This window comes from Leptodactylus fuscus, chromosome 3 (assembly GCF_031893055.1).
Source record: "Leptodactylus fuscus isolate aLepFus1 chromosome 3, aLepFus1.hap2, whole genome shotgun sequence".
NCBI lineage: Eukaryota > Metazoa > Chordata > Amphibia > Anura > Leptodactylidae > Leptodactylus > Leptodactylus fuscus.
The window spans coordinates 14,805,134-14,818,251 of NC_134267.1; the positions used below are offsets into that span (position 1 = coordinate 14,805,134).

The following is a 13,118-nucleotide window of genomic DNA, read 5'->3' on the forward strand; positions in this document are numbered from 1 at the left end:
ATTCTGGAGAAGTTTCTGTACATCACTTGATATCAAGCTTCATTTGTCAACGGCCTATCATCCCCAGACTAACGGTCAAACAGAATGTACAAACCAGACGCTAGAACAATACCTGCGCTGTTACATCTGCCATTTACAGGATGACTTGGTAGACCTATTACCCTTTGCTGAATTTTCATACAACAACTCTTAAAATTCTTCAACAAAGCAAACACCATTTTTTGCAAATCTGGGATATCATCCAAGTATTCTCCCTAAAAATCCAGTGGCTCCAATAATCCCAGCAGTTACAGAAAGAATCGCGTCACTGCAACAAAATCTGAAAATGTTAAAAGAAACATTGGGAGCTGCTCAGGAGCGATATAAGAAAGCAGCAGATAAACGTCGGAGACCGGCGCCTGAATACAAAGTAGGGGATAGAGTATGGCTTTCTACCCGAAACATTAAGCTGAAGGTCCCTTCACCCAAACTGGGACAGAAATTTATTGGACCCTATAAGATCTCTAAAATAATTAGTCCTCTGGCGGTACGTCTACAACTTCCAGAAACAATGAGAATTCATCCTGTTTTCCATGTGTCTCTACTGAAAGTTGCTACGGCCAATCCATTTCCTGAACGGTCCTCTCAACCTCCAGATTCAGTGGAAGTGGATGGACAAGAAGAATTTGTCGTGGAAAAAATTCTGGATTCCCGTATGTACAGAAATCGACTACAATACCTTATCAAATGGCAAGGGTATGGTGTGGAAGAAAACTCATGGGAACCGGTATTTAACATGAATGCTCCTCGTTTGATTAGACGTTTCCATCAGCAGTATCCGACAAAACCAGGTCCTGTGGCGCCCAGAGGTCGCCGTTAGGAGGGGAGTGATGTCAGGATTTGAACCTGTGACCTGCTGTCTAACCCGGTGTCTCCTTGCTGCCTGAGCTATCAGGCTTGTGGAATAAAGGCCTGTTGGACTTTTGTGTGGAGCCTAATCCTGAGGCTCATCAGCTGCTGCTAATGATGGGAACCCGCCCTGTATTAACCTTGATTGGACTGGCTATATATAGGTGACTCTGACACTTCCTGTTTGTGTTGGTATTGTGTTCTGTTTATTCCGGATACAACCTGAACACCCAGGAGACCTCCTTGCTGGAGATCCTCTTCAGTTCTTTGGAACTTCACCTGCCAGCTGAAAGCTCACCGTAGCTTTACTACAGCTCTTGTAAGACTACAGACTTCTACCTGGTCTTTACCCAGCTGCCCTTGGACTACTACCTCAGCTCCCCTGTGGGCCATCCACCTGCTGTCTCCAGCCTCCTCTGTGTTACCTGACAACTGGACTCCTGATCCCGTACCACTAGTATCGTGACAGGCTGGTTATCAGGACACTACATGTATGAGAAGATAACCTGACCACAATAAGGACATCATGGCTGGTTATCAGGAGGACACTACATGTATGAGAAGATAACCCGACCACAATAAGGACATCATGGCTGGTTATCAGGAGGACACTACATGTATGAGAAGATAACCCGACCACAATAAGGACATCATGGCTGGTTATCAGGAGGACACTACATGTATGAGAAGATAACCTGACCACAATAAGGACATTATGACTGGTTATCAGGAGGACACTACATGTATGAGAAGATAACCCGACCACAATAAGGACATCATGGCTGGTTATCAGGAGGACACTACATGTATGAGAAGATAACCTGACCACAATAAGGACATCATGGCTGGTTATCAGGAGGACACTACATGTATGAGAAGATAACCTGACCACAATAAGGACATCATGGCTGGTTATCAGGAGGACACTACATGTATGAGAAGATAACCTGACCACAGTCTTTTATTGTTGCCAGGTTTTTTTTTTTGTTTTTTTTTAAATGATTATTTAAGTATCATTTAAAGTAACTCCCTCAAAATTCAGCCAACAAAATGTATTTTCTTACAATCACTGGGATAAAGTCTGTGCTGGGAAAGTATTTTTGGACTGGAGAAATCCATGAAAAACATGAGAAATCAAAATTTGTGCAAGGATTTCAAGGAAAATGCTTGTTTTTTCTTATAATAATTAATAATAACATAGTGTGTATTTATAGTGTTCCTTCAGTTATACACAACTTTTTATATAAAAAAAAAAAAAAAAAAAAAAAGAGAGGCCCGGGAATAGTCCATCTTCCCCAAAATGTTGGCGTCCATTTGCTGCTGCAAAACGATGCCTCGGTCAGCTTTTCTTCCAGGTATCAGCACCAGGTCTCTGCTGTAGAACACACCACAGACCCAGCGGCTACAGCGATGGCGACCACTCAGCTCTTGAGCGGCCTCCATATTTAAATACCTGACAAACAAGGGGTTAAAATCGTAAAAGCAGAAGTGTGAAACGTTATTGTTTTTTGAAGGAAGATTTATATAGCTATGTACTATATGTCCATTTATCTTCTGCTATAAGATACTTTGGGACACGACACCCAGGTTCTCCTTACCAATAAGGATTTACCAACCCAATTCAGTTTCATACATTGCTAAAAAAAAAAATTGGCCTGGGCGCATGCACAGTAGCCGTAGTAGAAGCAGCATGCTACTGTGCATGCGCCCAGGCCATTTTTTTTTTTAGCAATGTCAGTTCGCGAGCGCCGGAGGAGGATGGTACCCGAGGACATTGGAGGAAGAGGAGGTGTGGATAAAGAAGACTGCGCACCCTGAATGCCCGCCCATCGTGCACAATGGGTAAGTTGATCACATTCTTTTTTAGGGTATTATGTTAAAACTGGGGGGTAGTTTAATATAACTTTAGCAGTGCCTGAATAGCCTTTTTAAAGGCTATTCACGCATATGTGGGCTCTATCAGCATGATTTTGCTGATAGAGCCCCTTTAAATAAATCAGGATATGAGAATTGTACTTTTCTATATTTGCTTGCAGCTTGTCATTAAATTTTAATGAGTTGGGTCGATGGACCACAATGCTGATCTCTGTAGCCTGCAGCTGCGGTGTCCGTACTGTATGGTTTCGTAATTCCTACTTTGATAGTTAAAATAAATAAGAACCTTTGTGACAAAATCTTATCTTCTGATGAGAGACCTCTAAGAAGATCCTAGTGGAGGTCTGAGCATTGAGACTCCTATCGATCACCTGGAAGGAAAGACCTGAGAACGTGCTGTACATTATAATATTAATTCCATAGTGCTGTACATTATTATATTAATTCCATGGTGATGTGCATTATTATATTAATTCCATGGTCCTGTACATTATTATATTAATTCCATGGTGTTGGACATTATTATATTAACCCCTTCCCGCCGATGGCATTTTTTGATTTCCCCTCCTTCTAAACCCCATAACTTTTTTATTTCTCCACTCCCAGAGCCATATGAGGTCTTAATTTTTGCGGGACAATTTTTTTCTTCCTGATGCCACCATTAATTATTCTATATAATGTACTGGGAAGCAGGAAAAAAATTCAGAATGGGGTGGATTTGAAGAAAAAATGCATTTCTGCGACTTTCTTACGGGCTTTGGTTTTACGGCGTTCACTGTGCAGCCAAAATGACATGTCCCCTATATTCTGTGTTTCGGTACGGTTCCAGGGATACCAAATTTATATGGTTTTATTTACATTTTGCCCCCTAAAAAAAATTCCAAAACGGTGTTAAAAATTTTTTTTTTCTAAAAGTCGCCATATTCCGACGGCCGTAACTTTTTTTATACATAGGTGTACGGGGATGCATAGGGCGTCTTTTTTTGCGGGGCCGGGTGTACTTTTTAGTTCTACCATTTTCGGGAAATGTTATTGCTTTGATCACTTTTTATTCAAATTTTTATCAGAATTAAAACAGTGAAAAAACGGCGGTTTGGCACTTTTGACTATTTTTCCCGCTACGGCGTTTACCGAACAGGAAAAATATTTTTATAGATTTGTAGAGCGGGCGATTTCGGACGCGGGGATACCTAACATGTATATGTTTCACAGTTTTTAACTACTTTTATATTTGTTCTAGGGAAAGGGGGGTGATTTGAACTTTTAATACTTTTTATATTTTTTTTATATTTTTTTTTTACTTAATTTTTTTTTTGCATTTATTAGACCCCCTAGGGGTGTTGAACCCCAGGGGGTCTGATCACTAATGCAATGCATTACAATGCTAATGCATTGCAAAAAAATCATCATCTCTTTTGCAGGCTGTATACACCAGCCTGCAAAAGAGAGAATTTGCAGACCGGCTGGGAGCCTTTAACAAGGCTCCCGGCTGTCATGGCAACGGGGGGGTCGGCCCTGGAGCATGCTCCAGGAGCCGGCGATCCCTGCCAAAATGGCGGCGCCCATGCGCCGCCGGGAAAATGGCGCCTCCGGCGCCTTTGACAGCAGCGCCGGAGGGGTTAATGCCTCTGATCGGTCCGGGGACCGATCGGAGGCATTAGAGCCGGTTGTCTACTGCTTAAAGCAGTAGACACCTGGCGGCTATGACGGCCGCCCGGCTCCCGGGCGGTCGCCATAGTTACAGACCCGACACGCGCCGTACTATTACGGCGCATGTCGGGAAGGGGTTAAAGGGATCCTATCATTCAGACACAATTTTTTTCTAAGTACCACGTCGGAATAGCCTTAAAAAAGGTTATTCGTCTCCTACCTTTCGTCGTCCTCTCCGCGCCGCCATTCGCCTACAATCCCGATTTTTCTTGGTATGCAAATTATCTCTCTCACATCACTCAAACAGCACTGGGGGCATCCCCAATGCTGCGAGAGAACTCTCTCCAGCGCCGCCTCCATCTTCGTCAGCAGCGTCTTCTTCCGCCTCTTCTTCTGGCGGTGGCTTGTAACTTCTAGGCCTCGGGCAGATTTTGCATGCCCACAGGCCACGGGAAAATGGCCGCTTGCACAGTAAACACATTGGGGACACCCCAGTGCTGTTTGAGCGCTGGGGTCCGCCCCCATGCTGCAAGAGAGCTAGTTTGTATACTGAGAAAAACTGGGATTGTAGGCGAATGGCGGCGCGGAGAAGACGATGAAAGGTAGGAGACGAATAGCCTTTCTTAAAGCTATTCCAACGTGGTACTTAGAAAAAATTGTGTCTGAGTGATAGGATCCCTTTAATTCCATGGTGCTGTACATTATTATATTGATTCCATGGTGGTTTACATTTGAGGGTTCACATACAGTACACAAAATATACAAAACAAATATAATACTAACAATGACTGACTGGCACCATGGGGTAAATGGCTCTGCCCGCGAGGGCTTACAATCTTTAAGGGAATGTGGATAGAGACAGAAGGTGAGGGAGGTGATACAGGGACATTTAGGGTGCATTCACATGGAGTAACGTGCCGCGTGACCTGGCACGTATACGCTCCCATTGATTTCAATGGGAGCGTATACGGCCCGCAAAATCTCACACGGCGTATACGTGCCACATCACGTGGCACGTTACTCTGTGTTACTCCAGATATAATAAAGGTTCCTCTTTCTATATTGTTCTACACATTTGTGATATCCTTTCTACATTGTTATCTGACAATTTTTTGGTTGTCTGTTTGCAGCCATTACAGTTGGGCTACGGGCAATCTGAGGCCTTCATTTCTATGGCTCCAAACAAGTGACCAGGTATTACCAGTGGCCAGTGGCATAACTAGGAATGGCTGGGACCCAAGGCGAACATTTTACAAATACCTGGTCATTTATCACAATGCATAATGGTGCAGGCCTTGGCCATGTGACATCTGGGACGTCACCAAACAGGCCCGAAGCCTGCCGAAGCGCAGGAGAAGTAAGTAACAGTGTTTTTTATGTTCCCTCACCTCTCTTGGCCCTCCAATTATTGTACTTTGTGGTCTAAAAAAACCCTGAGTATAAAGATAGCAGTGTTTGTGGGGTTCGCGGGCCCGGGCCTCACATACCAATCTCCGCTCCTGATTACAGCCGCCTCTGCTTCCATGAACAGGAGCGGGAATCGGTGGATAAATAGGACTCGTTACCTGCTGGGGTTATTCCAGCAGGTAAAGGCCTATTAAAAAAAAAAAAAAACACATCAGTGGCCGCCAGGCCCCCTAATGTCCTGGGCCCTGTGGCAGCCGCTACCACTGCTACCCCAGTAGTTATGCCATTGACTCTGCAGAAGATTCTTTAAGCATATAGATGACATTTGCAACCTCTAATCCATTTACCTACTGTTGTATTCCGCTGCGACTTTAACCTGTACAAATCTGCAAATAAAATCTGCAGTAATTCTGTCCCTGGGAATTTACCCATACTCTTTATGGGGGACCCTGAAAAGAATCAGTAACAGGTTATTAGAGAACACATTGGCTCTTATATTCAGCACTATAGCTGAGACTTGTCAGACTGTATCTGGCTGTTATCAGGGTGCAGTGGTTGCCATGCTGGGCATTGTGGCCGGCTTTGTTCATGGTCAGCTGCAGATGTTGGGCTTTTTTAACCACATATTGCAGTCTATGTTTCCTTATTACATATTTTTTTCAAAACATCAATCTTGGCATGAGGAAGTATTGATGCCTTTTTCTTTTTTTTCTTCCTCTTTTTATAGGATCAAATCCTGTTTTTGAAAAAAACAAACAAAAAAAACTAATGCTAGGTTCACACTAGCGTCCGGATTTCTGTTCTTCAGGTTCCCATGGGGACCCAAAGACCAGAAACCCTATCTGCTTAAAAATTGGTTACCAGCAGAAACCTGCATACCCCATAGACTATAAGGGGTCCGGTGGGTTTCCGCCCAATATCGGCCGAGAGGAAAATCCTGCTTGAAGGACTTTTCTCTCCACATATTTTAGGCAGAATGGGGGATGGAATCCCCAAACGGTCCATGAATGCTAGTGTGACCGGAGTCTAAATATGTCCACATAAATAAGTTCTATATTTGTCTATTTATGTGCACTCCCAGTGTAAGAATGAGGATCCTTGGGCCTACCAGACCAGATGCACCTGGGGTTCCGCCCTCCAAAACTACTAGGAAATCGACCTAAATACCCTTCAAATCTGAATATCTTTTGCTGGTTCATAATTCTGTTAGAGCCTGGCTTCATAGAAGGATCCACGGGTACTCTGGTGGGCCATTGCAACTCTGTCTACCCTTGTCTGTTGACCACCGTGATGAAGAATTGTAGATTTATGTCAATGTCATGTGTGAGAAAGTGCTTTGCAAAAGCAGTGCATGCGTTACACGTGAATAAAGTGTGCAATCCAGTGTCTGTGTCCTTGTTTCCTGCACTGCTACAAGCATCTACCTGAGTGGTTCCCCACACATGCCTTTGCTTGGTACCTAGTTCTTTAAGATGTTGTCCCACTATAGACATATCCTACAGGGGATAAGTGTCTGACCAGTGGAGGTGAGAACACTAGGATCCCTGATCATTATAAAAAAGTGGGTTTTATGTGCCCTGTATGAATGGAGCAGCAGGTCACATGTGCACATTTTAGTTTCATTCATTTCTATGAGTACCAGTACCGTATTTTCCGGACTATAAGGCGCACATAAAAACCTACGATTTCCTCAGAAATCGTAAGTGCGGCTTATAGTCCGGTGCGTGTTATATATGGATGGAAGCGGCGGCAAAGTCTGCGTGCCGCTTCCATACATACATAAAAGGCACTGTAAGGGTGCATTCACACTACGGAACGCCGGCGTGTATCACAGCCGTACACGCCGGCGTTACAGCAGGGCTGCCGGACACTTCCTATTCATTTCTATGGGAGTCGGCATGCGAGCGCTCCCCATAGAAATGAATGGACAGACACTTCCCATTCATTTCTATGGGAGCCGGCATGCGAGCGCTCCCCATAGAAATGAATGGAAAAAAGCAGTCCATTCATTTCTATGGGGAGCGCTCGCATGCCGGCTCCCATAGAAATGAATGGGAAGTGTCCGGCAGCCCTGCTGTCATGCCGGCCTGAAACAGAACGTGAAACTTACCCAGCGGTGCAGGGCGGGCGGGCGGGCATTCAGGCCTCCTCTTCCTCCGATGTTCCGTCCTTCTCCTCCGGCGCTCGCTGATAATGGCCGGGGCGCATGCGCAATATCATAATGCTTCTACTACGGCTACGCATGCGCCCAGGCCATTCTCAGTTCGCGAGCGGCGGAGGAGGAGGACGGAACATCGGAGGAAGAGGAGGCCTGAATGCCCGCCCACCCTGCACCGCTCGGTAAGTTTCACATTCTGTTTCAGGCTTTTATTTTAAAACGGGGGAGGGATAGTTTAATATGACTTTTACGGTTGGGCTCTATCAGCATGATTTGGCTGATAGAGCCCCTCCTCGCCTGCCGAGCACTTCCAATAGAAGCGGCTGGCACGCGGGGGGTTAAGCGGCCGCTGGCAAAGTCTGCCTGCCGCCGCTTTCAATAACATATAATGCGCACCGGACTGCGGCTTATAGTCCGGTGCGCCTTATATATGAACCGAGACGGACTATAAGGCGCTCATGGGCAATGCGGCTTATAGTCCAGTGCGCCTTATAGTCCGTAAAATACGGTACTCAGCTATCCCCAACAGTCCCATAGAAGTTAGCAGAGCATAGATGTACATGCGTGACCTGCTGCTCCATTCATATGGCGAACATGACCCCTGTTCTCTTGATGCACTAAATTGTGGATAGATAGATAGATAGATAGATAGATAGATAGATAGATAGATAGGTGTCTATAGTAGGATAATCCCTTTAAATGGGTTGTCTGGCCCAAAATTCAATCTTCATACTGATGACCTAAGCACAGGATAGATCATCAGTAGGTGATCTGTGGGGGTCCTATACCCAGACCCCGCACTGATCAGCTGTTCTAAGCAGCGTCCTGCTAGTGAACGGACGACACATGTGGCACAGCTCCTATAGTAATGGATGGGGCCTCTGCACCACTTTTATTACTTGTATAGGAGCGGTATTGAATGTACTTCCTGTCCACTAGCAGATTTCTGTACGCGGTGAACAGATGATCTGTGCGGTGTTTGAGCGTCAGATCCCAACAGATCACCTATTGATGACCTATCTTGTGGATCAGTATCTAAGTTCAATTTGGGGCTGGACAACCCCTTTATATACCTAAAAATTATGAGGTGCCAGAATCCCTGTTTTATTAATCGTCCCCAAAATGGTACCAATGAAAATGTCACCTCATCCGACAAAAAACAAACCTTCACACAGTTTCGTCTACAGGAAAAATAAAAATGTTAAGACTGTAAAGAATGTGGCAAAAAAAAGGTGTCCTTAAGTAAAACAAAAAAATATGACACGTGGCTGTAGTGACCCAAAAAATAGACGTTATCCCACATGGTACGCGCCATAAAACTAAAAACCGAAAAATCAAAATGAAAAAAAAATAGGTGGAATTGAATTTTTTATCCATATTGCCCTGAAAAAAATTACTAAAACTTCCTTAGCAGATTAGGCCGAGTTCACACAGATTTTTTTGGTCTGGAACCTGAGGCGGAGGCCCAAAATATGGGTAGCTGCGACTGGATTCTGGTGCCGGAATAAATGGCTCCTGGAAAAAAGAACTGACCGGCTCCCATTGATTTAAAAGGGAAACGTCTTTTTGGTCAGGATTTTGAGGCGGATACAGCCTCAAAATCCTGACCAAATTACCCCGTGTGAACTCAGTCTTATACGTGCCCAAAAATGGTGTTACTAAGAAATACAACTGGTCCCACAAAAAACAAGCCCTCATATAGCCGCGTCAATGGGAAAAGGAAAAAATTATGGCTAATTGAAGATGAAGATGGGAAGATACTTTTTGAAAAAAAAAAAAAAATTGACACATCCTAAGGGTCATAATAAGCCACGTCTTAGGGTGCATTCACATTGAGTAAACGCTAGCTTATTTTGTAGAGTAAAATTACACTTGTAAATTTTGCTATCCCATTGACTTCAATGATATTTTTTTACAAGTGTAAAAATACGCCTGTAAAAAATACGCCTGTAAAAATACGCCTGTAAAATGTCATTGGAGTCAATGGGATAGCAAAATTTACAAGTGTAATTTTACTCTACAAAATAAGCTAGCGTTTACTCAGTGTGAATGCACCCTTACAGGGTTAAAGGGATCCTATCATTTAAACTCAATTTTTTCTGCCTATCATGTAGGAATAGCCTTAAGAAAGGCTATTCGTCTCCTACCTTTAGATGTCTTCTCCGCGCCGCCGTTTGGTAGATATTCCATTTTCCGTCTTTAAGCAAATGAGTTCTCTCGCAGCACAAGGGGCGGTCCCCAGCACTCAAACAGCACTGGGGGCGTTCCCAATGCTGCAAGAGAACTCTCCAGCGCCGCCTCCATCTTCTTCAGGAACGGGGACTTCACGCGTCTTCTTCCGGGGGTTGGCTTCAAACTTCTAGGCCTCAGGCAAAACCAACTGCGCATGCCTGCTGGCCACAAGAAAATGGCCACTTACACTGCGGTCAGCTTCGCCCTAGGCCTAGAAGTTTGAAGCCAACCCCCAGAAGAAGATGCGAAGAAGATGGAGGCGGAGCTGAAGAGTTCTGTCACAGCATTGGGCACCGCCCCCAGTGCTGTGAGAGAACTCATTTGCATACCGTCGAAAAACAGAATTTTAACCGAACGGCGGCGCGGAGAAGACATCTAAAGGTTAGAGAATAGCCTTTCTTAAGGCTATTTCTACGCAATAGGCAGGAAAAAATTTAGTTTGATAGGATCCCTTTAAAAAAAGGAAAAAAAATAAAAAGGTCATAGGTTACTACGGATCGATAAATAAAATATAAGAAATATTTTGGACACGACTGTAACTTTATTTAGATTTAATGTCGCGTCTACTTTTACAACCATGGGTCAGTAAATTTACTGACAGCTGAGCCTCGTGCCAGGCACTAACCACGTGGTTTTCCTGTCAAGTTTTCACCAACTATTCATTGATCTCCCACTCTAGAAAATAAACGTCTTTGATTGGGCAAAGACGGCTACAAGCAGCTCGCTGATTGGCTGACACGCCTGTCCGTCACACTTCCTCCTCGTCTCCACGGCAACGCGCAGCTTTCCGATAGATTTGCCTGTACAGTTTGTGATAATACGACGTCGATCCAAACGTCCCGCCCCCAACCATTCACTGCGCTCTGCTGCCCCCGCCTGGGAGAATGGGTGAAATTCCGCACACACGTCACGACTCTCCCCGCGCTGTGATTGGTCGCCGGAGCTGTCAGTCATCTCCCAGCACTCGGTGCACTCAGCAGTTACCGACTTACCGCCACAGGTTTCCCCGGCTTCTGCCTTCACCCGTATGGAGAGCGCGCTGTGAAGTAAAAGTTCTCACCCCGGACAAGATGGCGGGGAAAAGTCCGACCGAGAGGAGCTAGAGGGCTCGGAGGAGTTACATGCGGCCGGTGACCCGCAGGCGACGCACACCCGGATTACTCAGAGTTGGGCGCTTTCGAAATGTCGGCGATCTCCGCCGCGGAGAAAGTGGACGGATTTACGCGGAAGTCTGTGCGGAAGGCGCAGAGGCAGAAGAGGTCGCAGGGCTCGTCCCAGTTCCGCGGACAGGGGGCCCTGGTGGAGCTGTCCCCGCTCCCCCCGCTCAAAGGTAAGTGCCCGGACATGTGTGTACACGTCTGCAGGCCTGCCACCTGCACTGGGAGGGCGCCCCCTGCCGGCAACACTAGTGGGGCGCCCCCTGCTGAGGCACGGCAGGGGCCCCAAACCCTGAAGTCAAGTGTGACCCTGGAGGCCGCCCCCTGCTGGTCAGTGTGAGAAGGGCAGTGCGTGTGTGACACCTGTGGGAGCAGCCAAAGCCAGGGGGGCGCTTATATATGGGAAGGGGATCAAGCCATGGTGTCTGTAATAGGGGGCAGGGGGTATAAGGCTGAGGCACAGAGACAAGTAATGGGGGCACTTATGGGGGAAGGGAAGCAATCCATGGTGTCTGTGTAATAGGGGTTACGTGGGTATAAGACTGAGGCATAGAGCCAAGTAATGGGGGCACTTATATAGGGGAGGGGGATCAAGGCATAGTGTCTGTGTAATAGGGGGCAGATGGGCAGGAGACTGAGGCACAGAGCCAAGTAATGGGGGCACTTACTTATGGGGGAAGGGAATCAATCCATGGTGTCTGTGTAATAGGGGTTACGTGGGTATAAGACTGAGGCACAGAGCCAAGTAATGGGGGCACTTATGGGGGGAAGTGAATCAATCCATGGTGTCTATATAATGGGGGCAGGGGGGTATAAGACTGAGGCATAGAGACAAGTAATGGGGGCACTTATGGAGGAAGGGAATCCATCCATGTTGGCTATATAATGGGGGCACTTATGGGGGGAAGGGAGTCAATCCGTGATGTCTATATAATGGGGGCACTTATGGGCGGGAGACTGATCCATAGAGCCCAATAATATAGGGTACTTACTTATAGGGGGAAGGGAATCAGTCCGTGATGTCTATATAATGGGGGCACTTATGGGCAGGGGACTAATCCATAGAGCCAAGTAATGGGGCACTTATGGGGGGAAGGGAGTCAATCCACGATGTCTGTATAATGGGGGCACTTATAGGTAGGAGAATAATCCAGAGAGCTAAGTAATGGGGGAAAGGGAGTCAATCCATGCTGCCTATGTAATGGGGGCACTTATGGGTAGGAGACTGATCCATAGATTGCAAGCTCCTGTGAGCAGGGCCCTCTGTCCCATTGTGTGAGGTGACTAATTCTTTGTAATGTCTCTTTCTCTCTGTATTTGAACCCTACAAATTGTACAGCACTGCGGAATAGGTTGGCGTTATATTAATAACATTTATTATTATTATTATTATTATTATTATTATTATCCATAGAGCCCATAGGGGCAGTTATGGGAAGGATGCTGGTCCATAGTGTCTTGTAACAGGGGGCACTTATTGGAAAGGAATCAATCCATGGTGCCTATGTAATGGGGGCGCTTGTGGGTAGGAGAATGATTCATAGAGCCCAGTAATGGGGGAGTCTGACCCATAGAGCCTAATAATATTGGGGGTGGTGTATTGTAGTAATATCTGTTATATAGTATGTATATAAGTTTTTGGGGTCGCTGCTGGGACACCCCGATCATGAGAACAGGGCTCCTGAGTGCGATAATTTATTTTCCCCTTGTGGACACATCTCCTGTTTCATTTTCAGTTGCTTCATAATTTT

At 45.7% G+C, this 13,118-nt stretch overlaps 1 protein-coding gene across 1 annotated transcript in view; it reads left to right on the top strand.

Moving 5' to 3' along the window:
* The first annotated feature begins 10,935 nt into the window (after positions 1–10,935).
* Positions 10,936–13,118, top strand: part of PPP2R5A (protein phosphatase 2 regulatory subunit B'alpha) — a 49,362-nt gene continuing 47,179 nt past the window's right edge. Inside the window, exon 1 of the mRNA XM_075267153.1 lies at positions 10,936–11,540. Coding sequence (XP_075123254.1) covers positions 11,393–11,540 — 148 coding nt within the window. The 5' untranslated portion in view covers positions 10,936–11,392. The remainder of the gene's footprint in view (positions 11,541–13,118) is intronic.